The 10,967-nt window shown below is 37.0% G+C and overlaps 1 protein-coding gene across 1 annotated transcript; it reads right to left on the reverse strand.

Annotated features, from left to right (window-relative positions):
- Nucleotides 1–813: 813 nt before the first annotated feature.
- On the reverse strand, nt 814–8,032 carry LOC149288715 (olfactory receptor 2K2-like). Its single transcript, XM_089491423.1, has 4 exons — nt 7,930–8,032; nt 5,690–5,768; nt 1,406–1,528; nt 814–988 (listed from the first exon to the last, which is right to left on the reverse strand). Exons 1-4 carry the CDS (start codon nt 8,030–8,032, stop codon nt 814–816), a joined length of 480 nt encoding a protein of 159 aa, XP_089347549.1.
- Between the last annotated feature and the right edge of the window lie 2,935 nt (nt 8,033–10,967).

Below are 10,967 nucleotides of genomic sequence, written 5' to 3' on the forward strand. Positions count from 1 at the left end.
AGCCTAACTCCCATGGGTATTGGTGGCAGAATGGGTAGTGATGTTAGTCTGTCCATGGGGCATTTTTTCATTGTGGTGCAGATAGTTGGGGAGATGATGTCCATAGCAAAATAGCACTACAGCAGAGGGGAAATAATTATGGTTCCATCTCACTCTCCTCCTGCAATGAGATGGCTTTACGAGTATAATGGTTACTTTCTGAAATCCAATTGGTTTTAATATGACTCAACTAATGTGTTTGCAGCTAATAAATTTACACAAGGGTAATGCCTTACGTGCGCCATGGAGGGTGCTGGTATCACCAGTGTCTATGACACCAGGTACTCCAGTCATAGAACTGAGCATAGCTGCCTCCTCAGCATCTCGCCCCAGACATTAAAGTCCACTTGACTTGGTTGTCATCCACTGTTGGCTCTTAGATGTTGTGCCACCTCTACCACCTGTGATCACCTATCTGGTTCTATTTACTGAAGCCATTTTATTCACTGTATCACTTTCCTCTTGACATACTTGCCCATCTTTTCTGTGAAACAGCCCCCTTACTATTTTTTACCATGAAAGGAACCTTGCCGTACTTCAGAATATTTTCTATCTTCACCACATACTGTAATGTTAACTTTAGGTGTGTTTGAGGTGGTATCATTTGTGACACAACTCATATATCACCCTAAATTCCTACGTTCTCCGAATAGGGCTACACAAGTCTCTCCTCATTAATTAGCTGTTTTTGGTCCTCACAAGTGAGAAGAGAAGCTCACACCAAGCTAACTCTAGTTTCCAGCACTGTGCCTATCTCATGCAATAGGTTCCCTTTCACATATGTTCTACAAACAGGCTGGGATTCATTGTCACTCGCAGAAGTTTTTGAAAAGCTAATTTTACTTCTTTGTTCCGTAGACTGTAAAGAATTGGGTTTAGCATTGGGATCACTAAGAGGTTTAAGAGAGATACAATTTTAGTACTGCGGCGAGGATCATTAGAAGGAGGCCTGAAATAAACACACCAGATTGATGCATAGAGGAGGGTAATAACCGTAAGGTGGGAGGAGCAGGTGGAGAAGACTTTGCATTTTCCTTCTAGCGATTTTATCTTCAAGATGACAGATATGATGAATATATATGAAACTACCGTGAGACCAAAGCAAGATAAACCAATGGGTATTCCTTCTATAACTACGGCCATTATGACTTTTAAGGGATCTCCGCAGGAGCACTGGAGCAGGGGCACCAGATCACAAAAAATATGATTAATCTCATGGGACGCGCAGAAAGGCAAAGTGGACAGCAAACTAATAATAGCTACTGGGATTAGCATACAAATTATCCAGGTCATGGCTAGTAGTAGAGCACAGAACGTTTTATTAAGAATGAAATAGTAATGTAGGGGTTGACAGATCGCCACATACCGGTCATAGGACATGACCGTCAAAGTAAGACCCTCAGTACATTCAAAGCCAATGAACAGATAGGCTTGCAGTAGGCACTCAATCAAAGATATTGATTTCATGCTTAGGAATGTTAGTAGAAATCTTGGGAAAACAAGGGAGGTTAAACAAATGTCTACAACAGATAAATTGGACAGTAATAAGTACATTGGGGTATGCAGACGAGAATCAATAATAATTAATATTATCAGGAACAGGTTTTCTAGTAGACAGAGAAGATACACAGTCAGGAACATGAAGAACAGGAGTGTTTGCCCATGGATGTATTCATTAAATCCCAACAGGATAAATCCATCTTTAAATGTGTGGTTCACTGGCACCATTCTGTTTCATAAACAAAAACTATTAATAAAAAGCCAAAATGCGTACATTTTATAGACATCGGTAATATTATAATTGATATTTGCTCAACATCCTAACATTCTACCTTTCATCACATGTGCATAATTGAGACAAAGTAATTTTGTTTAATGATAATGTCAACTCTCTAGTAAAACTTACTGAAAATGCTTGGATAAATAAATCAAGATATCAGCTTCTATATTTGTAATTATCACAGAATCATTCTGGGTGGCCAGAACCAGATAAAAGTAATATCTGTCTAAAAGTTAATTATGGATAATAATTTTTCTCTTTAATCACAAAGTACAAAATACTATAGAATACAAAAAGCACTCTATGTGGTCATCATTGACAAAAAGTATTTTTATTTCATTTTGTTGCAAAGAACTTTGTTTATCTGAAGTCTTAATTAAGCTTAAAGCTTAATAAAAAATGTTCATCTAGAGGGCAGGGTAATATGATATAAATATCATTCCCCTGCTGGGCAATTGTTGGACAAATAGCCAATAATGTAATGCATTGGAGAGTCTACAGCACCTAGATAAAAATGTGGTTTCTTTTACATATACTTTATTTTTGATAATGTTTTATAATTTTTATACATTTAATACAGTTTATAAAATCTAAATTATGTACAGTCATGTGAAAAAGAAAGTACACCCTGTTTGAATTTTATTACTTTATATATCAGGACATAATAACAATCATCTGTTCCTTAGCAGGTCCTAAAATTAGATAAACACAACTTTAGATAAACAACAACACATGACATATTACACTGGGTCATGATTTTTTCAACAAAAATAAAGCCAAAATGGAGAAACCATGTGTGAAAAAGTGCACCTTATGATTCAATAGTTTTTAGAACCACCTTTAGCAGCAATAACTTGAAGTAATCATTTGACTCTGACTTTATCAATCTATTACATCGTTGTGGAGGAATTTTTGCCCACTTTTCTTTACAATGTTGCTTCAGTTCATGGAGGTTTGCTATTATTTGTTTATGCAAAGCTTTCTTAAGGTCCTGCCACAGCATTTCAATCGGGTTGAGGTCCAGACTTTGACTGGGCCATTACAACACCTTGATTCTTCTCTTTTTTCAGCCATTCTGTTGTAGATTTGCTAGTGTGCTTGGGATCATTGTCCTATTGCATGACCCAATTTCGGTCAAGCTTTAGCTGTCAGACAGATGGCCTTACAGTTGACTCTAGAATACTTTGGTATACAGATGAGTTCATGGTTACTGCAAGGTTCCCAGGTCACCACTCCTCCACCACTGTTGTTATGAGGTGTTTTTGCCAAACGTTGAGCTGTGCATTATGGCCAAACATCTCCACAATGGTCTTGTCTGTCCAAAGGGCAATGTTCCAGAAGTCTTGTGTGTTTTGATGCAACTTGGCTAACCTAAGCCATGCTGCCATGTTGTTTTTTTTTAGAGAAGCAGGCTTTCTCCTGGCGAGCTTTCAAAACAAACCATACTTGTTCAGTCTTCCGTCCAATTGTACATGAACGTTAACATTTAACATGCTGAGGCCTGTAGAATCTGAGATGAAACTCTTGGGTTTTTTGTAATTTCTCTTGAGAGTTGCACGGTCTGATCTTTGGGTGAATTTGCTGGGACGTTCACTCCTGGGCAGATTGGCGACGGTCTTCAATGTTTTTAATAAACCTTCTTATAGTAGAATGATGGACTTGGCTTTATTTTTGTTGAATAAATCATGACACGGTGTAATATGCCGTATGTTGTTGTTCATCTGAGGTTGTATTTATCTAACTTTTAGACCTGCTAAGGAACAGATGATTGTTATTATGTCCTGATATGTAAAACCATAGAATTCAAAGACTGTGCACTTTAACTGTATAAATATATATATATACAGTATACAATTTAATAATATATATATATATATATATATAATTAAATTATATATATATATATTATTAAATTATATATATTATTAAATTATATATATATATATGTTAATAATAAATAGTATATGATGAAATATATAACGTCAAAACTGCAGAATCAAGAAGCTGTGAAGAAGCTGCGAAGAATTGTAGGTTCTCTACCTGAGGCTACAGAAAAATATAATTAGAACTGGTAGGGATAAATGTCCCTTGAACCTGAAGAGGAAAAATGAAATTAAACTCCTACATATATTAAAGCGAAATTCATTTTTGATTCTCAATGATATATAGGATAGAGAGAAGATGCTCATGTTGTTATTGTTAGCACTACATTTTAGTCTCAAAGTCTTGTGTTGCTTCATAGCCTCATAGTAGGTTTTTTCTGTCTTTATTATCTTAAATTGAAATAGGGAATTTCATGGACAGATTGGAGAAAATAATATACTGTAAATAAATCTATCACTTAATAAACATCACTGCCTATCGTTCCATATTACTGTATTTGCTCGATTATAAGACGACCCTGATTATAAGACGACCCCCCAAAATCTGAATATTAACTTAGGAAAAAAAGAAAAAGCCTGAATATAAGACGACCCTAAAGGAAAAAAGTTTTACCAGTAAATGTTAATTCATGTAAACTATTTTTTTAAATAAAAGCTATGATTGAGAAAAATATTTTTTTTGTTTTTATTTCCTTGTATTTTCCAACCTGTCCCCCAGTTACGCACATCTGCCCCCAGGCTTGCCACACCAATATGGCACTGTGGCCCATGATATGCCTTTTAACCCTCTATATGCCACTGTGCCCCATGGTATGCCTTTTGACCCCCTATGTGCCACTCTGCCTCCAGAAATGCCTTATACCCCTATATCCCATTCTGGCATTTAGGGGGTTAAAATGCATATTATGGGGCAGAGTGGCATATAGGGAGGTATAAGGCATTCCAGGAGGCAGAGTGGCATTAAGGGAGTTAAAAGGCATTGTATAGAGCACTCTGCCTCCAGAAATGCCTTATACCCCTATATGCCACTCTGGCATTTAGGGGGTTAAAAGGCATATTATGGGGCAGAGTGGCATATAGGGAGGTATAAGGCATTTCAGGAGGCAGAGTGCTCTATTAAATGCCCCCTTAACGCCACTCCAGAAATGCCCTATGCCCCCATTTAACACACACACACACACACCCTATACCCCCATTTAACTAACACACACACACACACACTCTCTCCCCCCCCCTCTCACCCCTCTCACCCCTCTCTTCCCTCTCTCCCCTCTCAGCCCTCTCTTACCGGTGCTTCCAGCCGGGGCAGCAGGTTGACGTCGCCTTCCGCTGCAGCCGGAAGGAGGTGGAGTTGGCAGGGGGGGTTTGTATGCGTCCGTCGCGTATACTTTCCCCGGCTGTCAGAGATCAGAGTTCCCCGCACCGGTGCGGTTCCAGTGCGGGGAACTCTGATCTCTGACAGTCGGGGAAGGTCTACGCGACGGACGCAGACAACCCCCGCTGCTAGCCACACCTCCTTCCGGCTGCAGCGGACGTTGTCTACGCGAATCGCGTAGACGTCAACCCGCTGCCCCGGCAGTACAGCAGGAAGCACCGGTAAGTGTGTGTATGATGGGGGGGGGGGTGAGACAGGAGGATCCAGGTCCCCTGCAGCGGTGGGGGGATCTGGATCTTAGTCTCCTAATCAGACCTCTATTTGAGGTCTGATTAGAAGACGACCCCGATTAGAAGACGAGGGGTATTTTTCAGAGCATTTGCTCTGAAAAAAACCTCGTCTTATAATCGAGCAAATACGGTATTCCTTTAAACTGTATATCATGGAACGTAAGCCAATTTAGCCGAGTAATTTTCCAACATAATTAGTGAGATAGGAGTAAAGTATTACAATATTTAGTAATAAATGCTGCATAATAAATATTAGTTATAGATTACATGCAAATATGGTTATAAACGTATCTTTATAAAATGTAGATTTCAATGAACTGACCTGTCCTGGAGACGGAAGCAGATATTAACAGCTGAAATGTTATCACCGGTTCGTTCCTTATAAATGCTTTCTTTCAACCCTTGAAGAATGGAGCACACAATGTGTTAATCTGTGTCATAGAGCCCCATGTGTAATAACTAATCAGGTTGGGTTTAATTGTTACCCACGGCAGGTTTCGAAAAGCTAATTTTACTTCTTTGTTCCGTGGACTGTAAAGAATTGGGTTTAGCATTGGGATTACTACGAGGTTTAAAAGAGTTACAGTTTTAGTACTGTGATAAAAATCGAGAAGAAAAAATTCCCTGTGTTCTTTCACATAGTTACAAGAAACATGGTGAAAGTGGATGTGAAAAAAAAAGCTTTCTTTTTTGTTTGTTACACCAATTCTGAAAGCTACATGAAATATGGGAATATGCCCCTAATCATATTTAACGGGCTGACTAGTTCTTGAAAATATGTCGTTTTATTGAGTGATGTTGAAATATGGGGCCTCTACAAAGTAATCTGTCAAAATTCCAAAACGAATGTGTATTTCCCAATTTTTACCCTGCAACATCAAAAAAACATACCCATACATGTGGGGTATGCTGCACCGGGGGGTGCTGTTGGTTTAGTACTGCGTTTGTACAAAATGTGTTAAAAATGGGGAAAAACATTTTTTTGGACCGATTGTTGCTAAACTGACTAAATGAAAAGTGTTAAAATTACCCTAGCGAAATGCTTTGGATAAACTTTTTTTCAGCTATTTTTTTGTCCTTGCCACTGTTAGGGCCCAACCCGCAGCCATCAGTCAAGTCAAAGGGTAACTTCACTGAGGTTATGCCTTATAATAAATACCAACCCATATAGTGGCATAAATTCACTGAAAAACGAGTTACTGAGAGCTTACAATTAGGAAAAATCTGAACCCCTATGCAATTTTCCCATGTGTGGCCATGAGAGTGCCTAAGGGTCATTATTCATGAATATTATAGTAATAAATGTAAATGTTGCAGTTTTCAACATGAAAATGTTTCCCAAGTGTTGACTTACTACAATCTTAATTTGAAGGGACCTAACATGGTCTTTCCCCTGACTTTTATTGTTTTTAATTGAGTGTGGCATATAATTTATAACCAATTAGCAGGCATCATTTATTTGATTAAAAAAAAACCTATTTCAAAGCAATAAGCCAGTTTTTTTAAGTCAAGTCACTGTTGTTGAACACTTCATTTCAAGTAGGATGCAGTCAACTGCATTTCGAATCAAGTCCTTGGAAATCAGCGAATTCACCCATTTTTTGTGTGTGTTGGAGTAATTGCGATTTCCTATCCCAAGTCTCACAACTGACAATTTGTGTTTACGCAATGTTTAGTGAGCCAACCCAATGTCAATATCACGTTAGGCAGACGTTAAGTTTGAGTTAAGGCTCTTGTAAACGACATTTGGATATTGAAGCATTTAGAATTTGCATTTTTATTGCGATATAATAAATATTTTGTCAATGCCAATTCTGCACTATTCAGCATAGAAAACATTTGTAAATATAAAGAAACGCTTCATTAGAGTGAGACTTTCGAGATCTTGAACCATTCTTGATACTTTTTTATTGAGTTGAGTATATTCATGAAATTCAGTATGTGAATAAGAAGTAGTTATTCATTTATTATCATTATATTTATGAATCGATTGTTTTATTGTTTGGTAGTTGGTTGTCAAATTTAAGAAAATCACAATTATTTGAAGACGCACCGGATATTATTTAGGGAATCTGAAATTGATTTTCTGTTTTGTCCTCATTCGTAAAAGTTTCTGAAAAGCAATTTTGACTTCTTTATTCCGCAGACTGTAAAGGACTGGGTTTAATATTGGGATTACCATGACGTTTAAGAGAGATACAGCCTTAGTACTGCGGAGAATATTGTTAGAAGGCTGGAAATAAACACATAAGAGAGACAAGTATAGCAGGGTGATCACCGTGATGTGCGAGGAGCAGGTGGAGAAGGCTTTGCGTCTTCCTTCTAGTGAATTTGTCTTCATGATGACAGAGATGATGGATATGTATGAGGACACCGTGAGACCAAAAGAGGGGAAACCCAAGAGTATTCCTTCCATAAATATAGTAACTTCAACTTTGAAAGTGTCTCCGCACGAGCACTGGAGCAGGGGCACCAGATCACAAAAAATATGATTGATCTCATGGGACGCGCAGAAAGACAACGTGGACAGCAAAATAATAACAGCTGCCGGGTCCAACATACCAATAATCCATGTCGTAGCTACTAGTAGAGCACAGAGCTTTCTATTGAGGATGAGGTAGTAATGAAGAGGGTGACAGATCGCCACGTACCGGTCATACGACATGACCGTCAACAGGAGATATTCCGTACTCTCAAAGCCAATAAACAGATAGACTTGCAGCATGCACTCAAAAAAGGATATTGACTTCATGCTTAGGAATGTTAGTAGAAATCTTGGGAAAATAAGGGAGGTAATACAGATGTCCGCAATGGATAAATTGGACAGTAATAAGTACATCGGGGTATGGAGGTGAGAATCAGTAATAATTAATATGATCAGGAACATGTTTCCTAGTAGACAGAGGAGATACACAGTCAGGAACAAGTAGAACAGAAGAGTCTGAGTGTGCAGGTATTCATAAAATCCCAACAGGATGAATCCTTCTTTAAACGTCTGGTTTACTGGCACCATTCTGCTTCTTATAGAAAAATAATAAAAAGTAAAAATTGGTGATATCATAATAAAGGATCGCAAAACATCACAATATTTCCACCTATTATCACATATCCACAACCCAGTGTTAACTAAGGCAGAATTTTCTTTACTAAAAATATAAGATTTTTAGCTTTCTAAAATAAACTGTGTATTGTATCAAATTTTTTTGTTAATTTGGGGATTTTTAAATCAAACAATCTATTCTGGTCATTTCGGTAATAAACATCATTATTTCTGGATTACAGGACCGTTGAACATTGAGATTAACCCCTGAATTATATGATTTCACGATACATCTCTTAAGTAAACTTGTAGACCTAAAGGGCAGGTGACTGTTATATTAATAATTTAATATGGTTGATGCAAAACACTACAATTTCATTTTAAATTAAAGAAACACTTGGTCTTTTGGTCAACATCTGGACCATAGGTGTATGATACATTCATCAAGAGAGTTTACACTTAGATTAAAACAGAATAATTTACATTAAAACAGTTTTGTATAATTTTAAATTGAGGGCTCTTATGTAAAAAAAAAAATATTATTGTCTAGTAAATGTTTTTTTTTTCTACTTTATGACGGCATTAGGATGAAACCATAGATGTCAAGATCTGTGTAACAAAATAGCTTAAAATAATAAAAAAAAAACAGCTATGTTTTGTAGACCAAGGTTATGGCTTCTAGTGTTTTTGGAGAAATTTACAGGGAAATAAAATTGTTACAAATGTTAAACACTCTCTGAAAACCCATTTACTCAAAGAAGAATGCGACCTACCTGCATAATGCCGTCAAACTCCGTCTTAGAGATCCCACCTAGGAGATTTCCACACCACTGACTTCTCCACATCACCCACGAACAAGTCTCCTTCTGTCTCATGCCCTCTCCACCACCTAATAGATTGACAGCTCACAAGATCACAACCTTCTTCTGTGTTTCTACCAGTATGTCTTATCATGCGTTAACCTTATTGTCAAATTATATATATATTGTTAGTGTTAATGTTTTTGTAAAATATTCACTGCCCCCCAATTATAGCATGAACATTAACTATCTTCCAAATTAGCACTAATTAAAGTTTGGTCCCAAAATATATTAAAGCACTGGGGGTTTTTTGGTTCTAAATGATCCATATACTGTAACATCATGACAGATTACTTTATGTTGCATCTTAGCTCGTTAGTAAACCTATTGATTGATTTATCATTCTTATATATTGTTTTAAGATAACATAGTCTTGTGTGTTCTTTTTCATAGTTTAATGTAAAATTTTAATGGTAACTAAATAAAAAAAAAATCTTATCCATTAATTAGGACGTTAATAGTTAATTTGGTATTATTGGTTCTCTTTTTTTTCCCCATAATCTCCTTGTTTTTTGCGTTTACCTGGTATAAATGTTTCTAAATAGAATCTTAGATGACCTTGATAAATAATCTATCCTGTCTTTGCATATTTTTCTCTTATACTGTATTACAGAATTTTGCAAAATACCGATTTTACAAATAAAAAAATAGACTGACGATGTTCAATAATAAATATTTTTACATTAAGTTTTAATGTTTAATCTAGTTCTCTGGTCCCTGTGTAGATACAGTAGAAAAGCAAAAGCATCCACAAAAGTTTCTTTAAAAAGGCAGATTTTAATAAACTAACCTGTTTCAGGAGACAAAAGCACGAATGTATAACCGGAATGTTATCACCGGTTTGCTCCTTATAAGAGCTTTCTTCCAGCCCTTGAAGAATAGAGCTGTTAACCGGCACCTAGTCTATTAATCTGCGTCATAAGGTCCCATGTGTAATAATTAAACAAGGACTATAACAATTATCCTAATATTTTATATTTGGCATGCCCCAATGTTAAATTAATTGTTCCTAGGAAAAACATACATACAATTTCTGAGATTTTAGGTTTTTTAGACAGTATAGGTTTGTGAAGCCTTATTTACAAGGATGCAGATGTATTGTGTAAAGGTTTAGAGTATCAGTGAAGGTATTTAAACAGAATTCGAATTTTTTTTTCATAATTTGTATTTATGTTTTAAGGTAAATCATTTACATTTATTTTTAACCCATTTTTTGCATTTCCAGCAATAGAATCACTCATATTACAGAGAGGCTAAGGTCAGACTTCTATGATGTAAATGGGTCAATTACAAACTAAACTGGTCGATTGAGCAGCAGCATACTGGGAGCCCCAGACGCCCCTGATAATGGAGCACATTGAATGCGACCACAGGCTTAGGCAGCTTAGGCAAGAATACACCACTGGCTGCCCCAAGTGGAGAAGTGAGAACCTCAGAAGATGATGGAAAAAGGAGACGTCCTCAGGGCTTTCCATATCTCCTCCAGATGGTGTCTATGTCACTGAGGTCTAATGCCCAGGAGCTGTTGCAGGTGTTAAAGGTGGTGGATAGTGGGGATCCTACAGCAGCTGGAGCTGTCAGTCACTGACTAGAGGAGCGTTAAAGAGGTGGTGGTTTAACCAAGCTTGCTGGAGGATAAATAGTATAATGTTTGGATTTTGGGCCCTAGGGAAACATATACTATTTGGACAAAAAGTGCA

The sequence above is a fragment of the Sceloporus occidentalis genome, unplaced genomic scaffold, assembly GCF_023333645.1.
Source record: "Sceloporus occidentalis isolate IW3139 unplaced genomic scaffold, rSceOcc1.0.p SCAF_50, whole genome shotgun sequence".
Taxonomy (NCBI): domain Eukaryota; kingdom Metazoa; phylum Chordata; class Lepidosauria; order Squamata; family Phrynosomatidae; genus Sceloporus; species Sceloporus occidentalis.

Bases quoted from the DNA above. Each gene is read 5' to 3' on its own strand.
- LOC149288715 (XM_089491423.1), bottom strand. From the start codon at position 8,032: ATGTCGTATGACCGGTACGTGGCGATCTGTCACCCTCTTCATTACTAC. The intron at 5,769-7,929 runs GTATGTTGGACC...CCATTCTTCAAG, and splicing joins AGCTACGACATGGATTATTG to GGTTGAAAGAAAGCATTTAT. The intron at 1,529-5,689 runs GTCAGTTCATTG...TGTTTTCCCAAG, and splicing joins TGCTTCCGTCTCCAGGACAG to ATTTCTACTAACATTCCTAA.